Raw genomic sequence first — 14,697 nt, forward strand, 5'->3', positions numbered from 1 at the left:
GGTACATACATAAATGGCATGTTAGCGTTAAAAAAGAAGGAAGTCCTGCCATTTGTGACAACATGGATGAACATGGAGGACACTGTGCCAAGTGAGATAAGCCAGTCACAGAAGGACAAATATTGCATGATTCCACTTGTATGAAGTATCTAGAATAAAATAGTCTAACTCATAGAAGGAAAGTATAGAATTGTGGTTGCCATGGGCTGAGGGGAGTGACTAATCAACCAGTATAAAATTTCACTTATGCAAGATGGGTAAGTTCTAGAGATGTGCTGTACAACCTTGTGCCTGTAGGTAGCAATACTGTATTGTACACTTAAAAATCTGTTAAGGGTAGATCTTATATTGTTATTCCACAATAATTTTTTTAAAAAGCTTAAAGTGACTCTTTCCTATTGATTTTAGGAGTTCTTCATATTTTCTTTCTTTTTTTTTGAGATAGAGTCTCACTCTGTTGCCCAGGCTACAGTGCCGTGGCACCAGCCTAGCTCATAGCAACCTCAAACTCCTGGGCTCAAGTAATCCTCCTGCCTCAGCCTCCTGAGTAGCTGGGATTACAGACATGCGCCACCATGCCCGGCTAATTTTTTCTGTGTATATTTTTTTTAGTTGTCCGGTTAATTTCTTTCTATTTTTAGTAGAAATGTGGTCTCACTCTTGCTCAGGCTGGTCTCGAACTCCTGAGCTCAAATGATCCTCCCGCCTCGGCCTCCCAGAGTGCTAGGATTACAGGCGTGAGCCACCGCGCCTGGCCCTCTTCATATTTTCTTGATGCATGTTCTTTGTTGGATATATTTATTGTGACTATGTCTCCAAGTTGATGGCTTTCGTTTTCTGAGCGTACTTTTTTGCATCTAACGCCAGATTAAGAAACCTCTGCAAATGCATGGGATTGGCCTGCACGTGTCCTGCTTGTCAGGGATCTGGAAGGAACAGCGAACCTCAGGTGTTTTCAGCTTCTGTGCCATTAGCTGGGCTCTGCCTCCCACCAACATTGTAAGGTCCCCAGGGTTGCTGGGCAGCCCAACAGAGGCACCGGGCCAGGGCCAGGGCACAGGGTGTGCTCTTTAGCCCTCTGCCCCTCCTGGCCGTCCTCATCCAGGCATCCTTCCATTCATGCAACAGGTATTTATGGTGGGCCAGGCTGTTTGGAGAATTGCTGAGCTGGGCACCTCCTTTGGTAGCGTCTGCTGTTCTGCCTGTTTAGCGACTCCTCAGCACAATCGTATTCTCAGGGGCTAATGACCGCAGAGCCCTCCATTTCCTGCAGAGCATCCTCCTGGAAGTCCCTTATGTATCCCTCAAGTTTCCCGGCTCAGATAACAGTGCTGGAGTCTGGAGAAAGCACGCTTTCCCAGCTAGCTTAGAGAAACATTGTGTGTTTCCCTCTGCCCTCTGCCCTCTGACCTGGTTTCACTACAGCCTTGCCAGAAACTTCCAGCAGGATCCAACCAAAAAAAAAAAAAAAAAGCCAGAATTATTCTCCAAGCTCCCAGTGCATTTGAATCCTAATTCTTGCATCTACCTTGCACTCAGACAAGTCACTTGACCTCTCTGGGCTGGCCTTTCTCCGTTGTAAAATTGGCTCAGATACTGAACTTGCATTACCCTGTTATTTGTTTGTCAGTTGTTAATACATGGGAAACACAGAGGCAAAAGCAATAATTTGTGATCACTGGCTGCAGCTTTTGCTCTGTTTATTTGTGAGGGAATGGGCGTTGGATGAACTTGGTTTCTGTGGTGTGTGTTTCTATGGTTTTTGCAAGCACGCTCCATAGCTTGGCTGATGGACCCTGAGTACTCTGGAACGAGTACCTGATAGTAACTTTAACTTGAACAGAAATGGGGATGTCATCAGAAGCAGAGGGAGCCCATAGTTTGTAGTCACAGGTGTCCATTCTGAGATGACATCATAGCTAAGCCACGACCAGTCAATCCCAATAGACATCATCTCCCAACCTGGACTCCAGGGCCTCTCTCAGCTCTCAGGGACTGAGATTCTGAGGATTTGCCTGGAGGGTTTCTTTAGCCCAGAGCTTTTTTCTTGAGTCTGGGAGTCTCATCCTGTACCTTCTCTTGCATCCGACAGAAATCAGGGTGAAATGGCCCACACCTGCCGTGCGACCATCAACCTGTCCACTGTGCACATTGACAAGGAGGACTCTTGTGGCATCTTGCTGGTCAGTGGAGCAAGGAACTACCACCTCAAGGCAAGCTCAGAGGCGAAACGGCAGCAGTGGATCAACGCCCTGGAGCTGGCCAAGGCCAAGGCTGTCCGCATGATGAACACCCATTCAGGTAATGAGTACTCACCGCGGCCAGTGTAGACGTGTGGTCTTGTGGGTCTGGAGGGAGAGGGAATTGCACGTGGTTGGGGAGTGACGGTGACCAGGAAACCCAGGCTAGTCTGGACCAACCCAGAAGGTCAAGGTGTGAGTGTGCCCTTCCCACCCAGCTCCGTGTGTCCTCAGCGGGGAGACACTCAGCCGTCCTGTCGAGGCAGCAGATCTCGGGGTGGAAACGTCTGTGGTGGGCAGGGCCTGTGTGTGCCTGGACTTCAGCAGACCCTCCGTGTGCCGCAGTGGGCCAGGTCCAGAGGCAGCAGTCGGGGGTAGGAGTCCAAGATCGTGCACCTGTGCCTCAGGCCAGACTTGCCCCCAGCATCCCCCTGACCGACACCGAAGCCATTTAGCCAAAGCTGCTGCCTTTGCCAAGGTAGGAGGCCAACTAAGAGGTCCTGAGTGAGACTTTTTTTCCTTTAATAATTTATTTTTAATATGTTATATTTTTATATGATTCATAAACTAACAGCTTCAAAAGTCTGTGCAGTGAAGTTTGCCTTTACTCCTGCCCGCAGCCACCCACCCCGTTCTCCCACCCGGAGACAATCAGAGGTACTTGTACCTTTACATATGTATTCAAATAGGTACTTACGTCAAAATAAATGCAGTTCTGTACCTTGCTTGTTTTCCGTTTAGTAGGATATCTTGGAAATTTTTCCCTATAAGTATATAAAAAGCTTCTTTGTTTTTATAGCCATGTAATATTGCATTGTATGGATGTACCATAGTTTATGTAACCTATAACCTGCTGATGAGCATTTGGGTTGTTTCCTTATTTTGCTGTGACACACTGTTCTGCATTGAGTAACCTTGCAAGCACTTCATTTCATGTGCGTATGAGTATACATGAAGTGTTCCTTCCAGGAAGCTGGCTTGCCGGGTCAGTGGGAGTGTGCATTTGTAATTCCGCAAGGTATCTTTAAACTGCCTTCCTTAGAGGTTGTACCATGAGACCCCAACAGCAGTGTGTGAGAACACCTGCCTCCCCACTGCCTTGCCCGCCCATAGCTACAGCAAATGCTTCTGATGGGTGAAAAATGAGTCTACATGCCAGGAGCAGGGGTGGGGCAGCTGGGATCCTTCTGAAGTCATAAGCAGCAGGGGGGTGTTGCAGCAGACCTGTGCGTTTTTTGCTCCAGGATTGTCTCACAGGTTGGGTGGGAGACAGTGAGTCCTGTGGAAGGAGCTCCAGCATAAAGCAGGATGAGATGGGCTAGTGACATTGGTCACCATATCCCATACCCTGTCTTTTGTAGTTGGGGTCTCTCCCCCAGTTCTAGCTTCTCCGTAAGCATTGGAGGGCATCAAACATCTGTCTGGTCTTCTCTTTTGTCTCACCTCTTTGGAGCATGGGTCACCTGCTTGGTGACTGCTCTCCCTGGGGTAGCACTCGTGGCTCTGGTGTGTCAGCAATGATGCTAAGCTTGGCAAGGGCTCCCTGGCATACCACTCCATTTGCCAGTGAAGGAGGGGCTTGGGGCCATCTCAGACATGGGCTGTGCTGAGACCCCTGCAGGACCTGTGGGCTGTGGCCGGGCCCAGAACACCCATGCTGGCCAAGTGAAGATGCACTACTGCTCATCAAGGAACTAGCTTCCTCTTTCTGGCTTTTCCTTTCTAAACAAAAATTAATACATAAATAAAAATAAAATATTAATTGCTTCATTTTCTAGGGACTTCCTGAAAATAATGTAGCAGGTGGCATCTATGGGATTAGTCATTAGGGCACAATTTTTCTGGGACAGCCAGTGGGAGAGGTTTCTTTTGCAGCTGGGGAGGAAGTGCTTGCTTAACCAGCGGGGCAGTGCTAGAGATTGCTGGCCTGGTCTTCCTGTAGGAGAAATGGAGACCTCTGAGGTAGCAGCCTCAGGCTCATCTTCCTTCATTTCATGAGATGCAGCACATGGCTTACACAAGCCCAAGGGGGTACCCTTCTGGGCAAGGACACAGGACAGAGACAAACATTCAGGTACAATTCAAGGTAGTACATGCTACGTGTCAGTGAGAAATGGTAGGATTCCTCTCCTTTTGGTTTTTTGAAGCACAAATGAATTGATGTATGTGAAGGAGAAGCCTTCAGGCAGCTACTGTGCATTTATAGAAAGGTTGGGTCCACCTTATTATGGCTTGAAAAATAGCCTTTTTGGGGGCTTTCTCTTCAAGGCAATGTCCTCCTCCCAGAGTTCTCAGGCTGATGTCAGAGAGTTGTGGTTTGTAACTTTTTGCTGGTCTTGGAGTCAGGTTGGGGTAGCCCTGAATGAGAGAGGACTGTCTGGTGTGATTCTCCCTGGGCCTGGCTGATGGCTACTAGCAAGGTCAAGGCACAGACAGTGCTCCAAACAGACTCCTGTAGGTCATCGTGGCGCCTATCTCTTCCTAGACAGTGGACCATGTCATCATGCAGGAAGCCTACTTCCTACTTCCACTTACCTCTTGAAACTATTTGCTACACTGCAGCTTTTCAGCCACACCCTAGTCCAGGTACCATCTTCTCTTACCTGGATGTCTGCAATAGCCTCCTCACTGTCCTCCTGCTCCAGTCAGTTCTCCAAACAGCAGGCAGGAGGACATGTTAAAAATGGGAATTTGATCATATAACTGCATAGCTAAAAAACTCTTTCGTACCATAAACCAACTAGACTCAACAGACACATACAGAACACTCCACCCAACGACAGCAGAATATACTTTTTTCTCAAGTACACATGGAACATTTTCCAGGGTAGACAATATGTTAGGCCACAAAACAAGTCTTGATAAATTTAAAAAGATGAAAATCATATGAATTATCTTTTCTGATCACAGTAGAATGAAGCTAGAAATTTACAGAAGAAACACTAGAAAATGCACAAATATGTGAAAATTAACCAACCAGTGGATCAAAGATGAAATCACAAGAGAAATTAGAAAATACTTTGAGGTGAATGCAAATGAGAACGGAATATACCAAAATTTATGGGATGCAGCAAAAGCAGTGCACAGAGGGAAATTTATAGCTATAAAAGCATACATTAAAAAAGAAGGAAAATTTCAAATCAATAACCAAACTTTACACCTTAAGGCACTAGATAAAGAAGAGCAAACTAAACCCCAAGTTAGCAGAAGGAAGGAAAAAACAAAGATTAGAGTTGGGATAAATTAAATAGAGAATAGAAAATAATAGAGAGAATCAATGAAACCAAAAATTGGTTCTTTGAAAAGATCAACAAAATTGGCAAACCTTTAGCTAGACTGACTAAGAAAAAAGGAGAAGACTAAAATTAATAAAATCAGAAATGAAAGTGGGGACATTATTGCTGACCTTACAGAAATAAAAGGTCAGGAATACTATGAATAATTGTATGCCAGCAAATTAGATACCCTAGATGAAATGGACAAATTCTTAGAAATACACAAATTACTAAAACTGACTAAAGAAGAAATAGAAAATCTTAACAGACCTATGATAATCAAAGATCTCACAACAAAGAAATGTCCAGGACTGGATGTCTTCACTGGGTGAATTCTACTAAACATTTAAAGAAGAATCTATACTAATCTTTCTTAAACTCTTTGAAAAAAGTTCAAGAGGAGGAAACACTTTCTAACTTATTCTATGAGGCTAGCCCTGACACCAAAACCACACAAAGACGTCACAAGAAAAGAAAACTATAGACCATTATCCCTTATGATTATAGATGCAAAACCCTTCAATAAAATACTAACAAAGTCCAACAGTGTATTAAAAGGATTATGCACCATGACCAAGTGGGATTTATCCCAGGAATGCAAGGGTGGTTCAACATAAGAAAATCAACCAGTGTTATTCAATTCAAATGTAGGGGGAAAAACCCCACATGATCATCTTGATTGATGCAAAAAAAGGATTTGACAAATACCAACATCCTTTCGTGATAAAAAATACTCAGCAAGCTAGGAATAAAAGGCAACTTCCTCAACATGATAAAGAGCATTTATGAAAAACCCATAGTTAACATCTTACTCAATGGTGAAAAAGACTGAAAGTTTTCCCCCTATGATCAGAAACAAGACAAGAATTTCCACTTTCTCCACAGCTATTCAGCATTGTACTGGAAGTTCTGGACATAGCAATTAGGTGAGAAAAAGAAACAACAGTAAAAATTGGGATGGAAAAAGTAAAACTTTCTCTATGGGCAGACGACATGATGCTATGTATAAAAAATCTCAATCTGCCAAAAAAAAAAAAAAAAAGCCCTATTTAATAAATGAATTCAACAAAGGTGCAGTATACAAAATCAACATACAAATGTCACACCCTTTGCAGCACTAGCAGTGTCCTTGGAGGAGAGGACTGGGATGTCACAGTTTCTCTCTGCTTATCACCACTGGAATAGATGAAGGAATTGTGACATTTAGTTGGAGAAAGGAAGACCAGGAAGAGCCTGCTTGCACTGAAAGTCTGAGGAGTCAGGGCGTGCGGATGACGCTGGAGACCGGCATCTTGTGACATCAGTGTAACCAGGGTGGAAGTAATGAGACTGATCCTGCTCAGTGTGACAGACAGAACCGAGGGCTCTAGGAGAGGAGCAGAGAGGAAGGGAACACGAGTGGTCCCAGCGGGGTCCTTCCAGGGATTGGGTGCTGTCCTTCTGGGCTAGCTTTGCATTTCTTTCTTTCTTTCTTTCTTTTTTTTTATTTTTTTTTTGAGACAGAGTCTTACTCTGTTGCCTGGGCTAGAGTGCTGTGGTGTCAGCCTAGCTCACAGCAACCTCAAACTCCTGGGCTCAAGCCATCCTCCTGCCTCAGCCTCCCAAGTAGCTGGGACTACAGGCATGCACCACCATACCTGGCTAATTTTATATATATATATTTTTAGTTGTCCATATAATTTCTTTCTATTTTTAGTAGAGATGGGGTCTCGCTCTTGCTCAGGCTGGTCTTGAACTCCTGAGCTCAAACAATCTGCCCGCCTCGGCCTCCCAGAGTGCTAGGATTACAAGCGTGAGCCACCTGCCGGCCAGCTTCGCGTTTCTTTAACTGTTTTCTTTCCAAATTTGGTAGCATGTTCTGAGCGTAGGGGCAGGTCCTACACTCTGTCTCCTCATCTGCAAGACAAACAGTTAGCTGAGCTTCTTCCCTGTCCCCTGTCCCATTCTAGCCTTGGTCAACCCAGTTAATGTTTCTGAGCTCCAGTTTCCTCGCCTTCAACGCTCCTGCTCAGTTGCTGGGAGGATTACACGGCAATAAATGGGAAGTTTATCACACTGTGGGTGCGGCCCGTTTCATTCATGCCAGCGTTGCTGTTGCGACATGTACCCCAGCACTCATAGCTCATCCTGCCCCACAGCTGGGGCAGGCGATGGGATAGGATCACCCGTGGGAGGTCGGGCACCCAGGGTGTTTGCAGGGGGAAGGGGAAAAAACTGCTTTCACTGCCTTGAGACAACTTATCTCCGAAAACATGTTTCCTTGATTGCGGTGCAGCGGCCCCGGAGGTTTTCATCTCTGGAAAGACATTTCCCCTCTGCTCTGGGCAAGGACGTGCTGCTTGTGGCTGCAGGGCAGGCAGCCACGGTCATCCGGGGAGTGTGCCCACAACTCCAGAAGGAGAGCCTGTGTCGGTCAGAGCAGAGTGTGTGGGCTGGGACAGTGACCCTCCCCTGCCAGCTATGCTCTAGCTGGGGGCCATCTGCAGAGCCCAGGGCCAGGCTTGGGAGCAGCAGTCCGGGAGTCCACTCCTGCCGCCTCTGCTTGCTGCGGTGACTGTCTATGTGAGCACCTGAAATTCGGCCTTTTGGGGTTTTCCATATTGTCCCTTGAACTTGCCAGTTGCCTACAATGAGCTGAAGGCAGGAACACTTATTTCTAGGCCATGATATAATTTTTATTATAACACCCAGTGGACCTCTGTGTTATATGTGCTCTTGTACCTTAACCTTTCGGGGGGAATGGATGTCATTTAAATGGCATAGCTCTGCAGTGACTCAAACTACATAGGCTGAGCCCCACTCTGGTCAGGTGAGACTTGTAGGTGAATGAGCCTGGTGTAAGGTAGGAAGCCCTCAGTGCCCCAGGGCAGGGGGGACATTGACTTGTGGGAAATGAGACCTGAGAAGTATTTGGAATGTAGAGATGGAGGTGAGGAGGGCGGGGAAGAAGGGAGATGAATCAGGCTGTGGATGGGCTTGGAGCAAAGGGGTAGATGTGTTCAAGGACTCAGGGGGTCCTCTACGGCCTGGGTGCCATGTGCAGTCAGGCTGTGACATCCTGCAGCAGCAGTCACCAGGGGAGGTTCAAGGTCAAGTACTGGTGGAGATGGCTTCCTCGCTTCCTCCCTCGAGGCTGAGGGGATTGGCCTGAGCAGGATCTGGGCCTCCATCTGGGCAGAAGTGTTGGGGATAGCGGGGTGGACAGGCTCAGTGGCCAGAGTGCAGAAGCCACCTACCTGTCCCAGGAGGCAGCAGCAGCCCCCACAGGCAGAATGACCTGCTTTCCTCAAGGATCTTGCATCTGATGGTCTGGACACTGGTGTTACTTGGATCCCTTTGCAGAGGGGTTTGGCTAACAGTTGCCATTGGACTCATCCCCACGGATAGGGCAGATCTGCCTGCAGCCCTTTGGGAAAAACAAATTATTTACACATACTTCAAATTACGATAAGGATTTGAAAGCTGCAAAGCAGGCGTGTCTTGTAAATTGCCTCGTAATTCAATGGCTTTTTCTGTAGTCAGTTCTGTATTCCTTCCATTCTGCTTAGTGGCAGCTCTCACCGTCCCTTCCAGCTGTGCACTTGGGGTGTGGATGAGACATTTTTCCCTGCATGGAGTTTATTTGTTCCTGTTATGCTCAAATATTGTGTCACATTGGTCAGGCCCTGAGAAACCAGAAGCACATACCACTTGCAAAAATGACATTGAATCTTTTGCTACATGGGGGAAAAAAAGTTATTTTCTTTGAATCTTTTTATAAATAATCACTCAAGGAAACAGACTGTAGCTAAAAATTGGGCATACTTTTCCAAGTACATAGGAAGATACTCAGACTCCCTAGATATTGTTTTTATCTCACACTCCCTCTGTTTAAGGTTCCCGTTTATTAAAAAGACTAGAAGGCTCCTTTTCTGTTAAAGCAACACAGTAATGTGAGGCCACGCAAAGGCAAATGTTCCTGATGCACTAAAGTATATGCATGTGTCATTCAAGAGACTTTGGGTGGTGTCCTTTGGTGTCCCAGGGGCTGAACCAAATACAGGGAACTCAGAGATAAACAGGCACAGGCTTGGGCCTGGCCTTCGAGGAGCTCACTGTTGGGGGGAGAGAGGAGGCTGCCATGTTGGCAGGCCGAGTGCCACTGACCCGTGGAGAGGGAGAGACGAGCTGTGGCTGGGGTGGAATAGGAGGCCAGGGACACCCGGCCTGGAAGCCCCTCAGGAGATGGAGCTGGCACACGGAAGCAGCAGTCTAGGTGGTGCACTTCCTGCAGCGGGTGGGGGAGGCAGGGTAGAGGGCCTTCCACGAGGCAACAGTGGGAGAAGGGGCTACGTGGCAGGCTGCAGGCAGGATGGCCCACTCGAGCCAAGAGCAACACAAGCACTTCCTGAAGCTACACGTTCTCCACCTAAACGCTGTCCTATATTCAGAAATTAGGGTCTTCCTACTTGACACAGTATTAAAATCTTTTTTCATTTATGAAATGACAGTATGTCCTTTTTTTTCTTTTTCAATCTCCTTGGAAGAATAAAATGTAGGCAACCCTGTGTTGTCTGTTTTGTCAAAATACTTAACATTCCAAAGCTTGGAAATCCCGGGAAACCGAGTCCTGCAAATATGGTCAGTTAGTGGGCGGAGGATAAGGGAAGGAATAGCGCTGGGAGTTGTCATCTGCATCTCTGGGCTGAGCCTCTCTGCAGAGCATCCTTCTCTCTCTTTCCTCTCAGTTGCTGGCTCTGGGAATGGGGACCCAGTGAGCCCATGCTGGCCCGTCCTTGTCCCAGGGACATGCAGTTGCAGGCCCTTGGACTGGCCCTGTCCGTTGGGTAGACAGCTTGAAACTCAGGTTCCTGGGACCACTCAAACTCTCCGCAGGCAGGGCTGGCCCCGTGTCCGAGCAACAGGAGGATGCTTGGGCCCCCAGCTGCCCTGGCCACCTCTCCCTGGCCCCTAGCCCCTGGCCTGAGGGGCTTGGCTGATTCTCAAGGTGCTTCTAGTCTGTTCCCCCAGGCTGTCTTTGGGAAATGACAGTTTGGCATCTCTCACCTTTTGCCCGTGTTCATTCTTTTTAGATCTAAAGGTCAAAGGGGTCAAATGTTTTTTTATTCCTTTCACAGATGAAGCTTCTGCTGGGAGGATTTTGTCTCCTTCCTGCCATCCTTGAGGGATTTTAAGAATAAATGTGTGCTACATTTGAAAACACAAATGATTAAATAGGTAGCTGCTTACAGGCCGGCCCCTTCCTCGTGTTTTATTAGAAAAATCCATGAGAGGGAGGACATGCAGTTTCCTGGTATTCTGATGAGGGGTCAGGCAAGCCCATGACTGGGTGATTTGCTGTTTAAGCAGCTTCTGAAGTGTGGGCATTCTGTGATGTTGGGAAGCTTTATCTAGCTAGTGTCCCTAGCTGCCATCTGGTGGCTGGATCGAGGCCCTTCTGAGGGTGTGCTGGGCCTGCCGGGGCTGGCTCGCTCACCTGTCTTTTTAAGGTCCCCGTGAGGTCATCAGGATACGGAAGCTCTGGGGAGAAGAGCCCAGTCAGGAGAAGGGACTTCCAGAAGGGGCACATCTAGGCTCAGGGACTGGTCGGCTGTGCTCACCTCCATCATTTCCTTCCCCGCTCCACATGTTCTTCCACATCCCGACATCTTGGTGCCTCTGCTGGGATTCCTCCACCTCAGCCCTCGGGGACACCAGGGCCCTCGGCCATGCAACTTGTCCTCACACCCTGTCGGCATGCCCTCGCATCTTCAGCCATGCCTTGACCAGGAACACCTGGCCCCGTGCCGTGTGGCCTGACCTCACCAGGCCCTGTCCGCCTCTGCCCCACGTGGCCATCTCCCGACCCTGAGGGCTCCAGCTCAGTGATCTTGAAGCCAGAGGCTGGCCCTTTCCTGGCTGCCACAGCAGTTGACCTTCCAGTGCCCTTCTGGGCCTCCCTGCCGCCTCTAGAAGGCAGGTGTGTTCTTTTCCTTCCTCACGTGGCCTGGCTCTGTGGTCCGTCCCTCTGTCCCTGCTGGGGTGTGTTCTAACTCTCTCACCCGGTAGTGTAGCTTCCCTTCACCCACTTGTCCACCTCACCTTGGGGCACCCCGGGGACCAGACAGGCCTGGCCTTGAATCCTGACTCTGTCACTTCTAGCTGGCTCACTGTGCCTCTGTTTCTTTACCTGTGAAGTGTGCCAAACACGAAAGACCTCTTAGGGCATCAAGAGCAATAGATCAAATCATGTCACAAGCTGCTCAGCACAGTGGCTGGAGTGTCGTGACTCCTCAGCAGATGGCAGTGAGGATGTTCCTCCTTTGGCGACAACCCGTCAGTGCTGTACCTTCTGCCTTTGCTGAGCCCACATGCGTAAGCCATGCAGCCAAGCTCTGGGGGTCACCCCCCCAGCTGTGCAGACCACATCCCCCAAACCCAGGGCGCCTGTTGGGTCTTTATCAGTGCCTGCCCCTCTCATGTGGGTCCCCTGCCACCTTCCTCTCCCATCTCCCAGTGGCTCTGGAAGTCCTCGCCACTCTGCACATTTTCACTGCTGCCTGCCGCCATCCCAGCAAATGATCTTGCTTCCTCATTTATAGAACAAAGACAAGTCCACAGCCTGACCACCTCAGCTCTCTGCCATCAGACTTACCATGCTCTCTGCCTCCACCTGCTGTGATTCCTGTGAAGACATTTCACCTCTTAGAAGCAGTGCCTGGCCCTGAGGACTCTTCTCTCCCTTTTCCTTGGTGATTTGGTTCCACCGCTGTTCTCTCTCTCTTAGAGCCTCAGCCTCTCTCCTGGCTTCTTCCTGCTGCATATGACCCACCACCCACTGCCTTGAAAGTGCCCGTGCCAAGGTCTCAGGTCACTTTCCAGATGTGTGTCTAGCCTGAGTGTCACCTTGACTCCTGTCCTCTCATGGGCAGCTTGTCACCAGATCCTGTCCAGACCAGACCTGGACAGTTTCACATCTGCCCGCTGCCCTCCATCTGCACGGCCTCCACCCAGGTTTGACTGCCCGGCCTCCTGGATTCTGGACTCCAGCGTCTTCCAGTAGAGACTCTCTCCAACAGCCAGAGTGGGTCTTCTAAAATGCAATTCTACTCGGTTCCAGTTCCAGGTAGAATGAAGTAAGAAGATTTCACTCTGCAGCTATAAAACCTGGATGGAATGCACAGAGCAGCTATTTGAACACCCTGAAAATTAAATAGCCGCAGGCAGATTGGGGAAGAAGGACAGAATTTGTTTATTTTTTATTTTTTTGAGACAGTCTCACCTTGTTGCCCGCACTAGAGTGGCATGGCGTCAGCCTAGCTCACAGCAACCTCAAACTCCTGGGCTCAAGCGATCCTCCTGCCTCAGCCTCCTGAGTAGCTCGGACTACAGGCATGTGCCACCATGCCCGGCTCATTTTTTTCTATATATTTTTAGTCGTCCAGCTAATTTCTTTCTATTTTTAGTAGAGACGGGGTCTCGTTCTTGCTCAGGCTGGTCTCGAACTCCTGAGCTCAAATGATCCACCCGCCTCGGCCTCCCAGAGTGCTAGGATCACAGGCGTGAGCCACCACGCCCGGCCAACCCCAGTAATGTTTCAAAGTACAAACAACTGCCTCTTTATCAAGGAAAACCATAACTGGCAGCATGAATTGGCCTTCAACTTAACAGAACAACTTCATGTAATACTTTAAAAGGAAAATATATGTTATTCAATTGCTTTGGATGAATCAACTGATACTACTGACTCGGTGCAGGTATTATACTTTATTTGGGTCATGACAGAAGATTTTTCTTTGCTATAGAGTTGCTTGCTTTGGGCACTCTTGTGAACAGAACACAGGGAATAAATAGTTATCTTCAACAACTATCAAGATAAATGTCTTGAAGTTGGACTGAATTTGGTAAATTTACTGAGTGTATATGCAGATGGTGCACCTTCTATGACAGGAAAACATAAAGGGGTTATTGCACAGGTAAAAAATATAAAAGTATAAACAGATCCAGATGCTCTCATTTCTTTTCATTGTATCTTGCATCAGGAAAATCTCTGTGCTAAAGCTACTATTTTAAGTGACACTTGGCAACAAGTTATAAGTATTGTGAACTATATTCATGCAAATGCAACACAGGATCACCATTTTTGGAACACGCTAAAGTTGAATGATGAGGTATTTGGTGTGGATTTGTCATATCATTCTAAAGTGCATTGGCTATTGCAGGGACAGGTGTTAGCCAAAATTTTATCTCTGCAAGAACAGATAGTTAAGTTTTATGAAGAACAGAATCAGCAGTATGAATTGTTGAAACACGATTTCTATGGGAATGCAGCATTTCTGTGTGATACCATGTCAAGTTAAAATGACTTGAATATTTCTTTGCAAGGTAAAACCATGTCTATATATGATTTGTGGCAAAAAATCCAAGCACTTCAAAAAAAGCTATCTTTTTTCAAAACACTTCTTCAAAAGGAAATGTCGGTTGAACATTTTCCCCATTTAGCAAAGGTCATGGATGAGCAGGATGATACATGCTAATCATTTGAAGAATACTCAGCTGTTATAGACCTATTGATTGGAGAATACAATGAAAGGTTCACTGACTTTGAAAATCATGACATCACACTCAAATTAGCATTTCAGCCTCACCTAGTTGCTATCACCAAGGCACCTAAAGAACTACAGATGGAATTGATTGAGCTCTCAGTAGATGACATTTTAAAGTCATTGATGCTAAGAAAGATCCAACTGAAATATGGAAAAGTGCAGCAGAATAACCACACCTTCAGCAACTCATCTGAAAAATGCTTTCTTGCTTTTCAACCATTTATTGCTGCAAATCTACATTCTCTTACCTAACCCAAATCAAGACACCCGTAAGGTCACAAACGACCGATACTCATTAGAGGATCATCTGAAACTGCGGGCCGCCATGCTGCAACCAAATATTCAAATGCTTTCCAACAAAAAGCAGACACAACAAAGTCATTAAAAGTTAGTTAACTTTACAGTTAACAAATAGTTTTCACTTTTTGAAATTATTAAGTGCATAGAAGTTAGATTTTTATAAAATAATGTACATTTTTAAGTACATCTAATTGAAGTTTCTTGAATTCGGCCTTATTTGATTACGGCTAAGTTAATGCAGCCTTCCACCATGAAAAGGTTCCCCACCCCTGAGGTGGAGGAACAGAGACAGATAAT

General features: G+C 47.1%; 1 protein-coding gene across 2 annotated transcripts in view; it reads left to right on the forward strand.

Moving 5' to 3' along the window:
* Positions 1 to 14,697, forward strand: part of OSBP2 (oxysterol binding protein 2) — a 143,259-nt gene that overhangs the window by 21,340 nt on the left and 107,222 nt on the right. For both annotated transcript variants that reach the window (XM_045534484.1, XM_045534485.1), the window contains exon 2: positions 2,093 to 2,301. In XM_045534484.1, the coding sequence (XP_045390440.1) occupies positions 2,093 to 2,301 (209 nt within the window). The remainder of the gene's footprint in view (positions 1 to 2,092; positions 2,302 to 14,697) is intronic.

Source organism: Lemur catta, chromosome 21 (assembly GCF_020740605.2).
Source record: "Lemur catta isolate mLemCat1 chromosome 21, mLemCat1.pri, whole genome shotgun sequence".
NCBI classification, from domain to species: Eukaryota; Metazoa; Chordata; class Mammalia; order Primates; family Lemuridae; genus Lemur; species Lemur catta.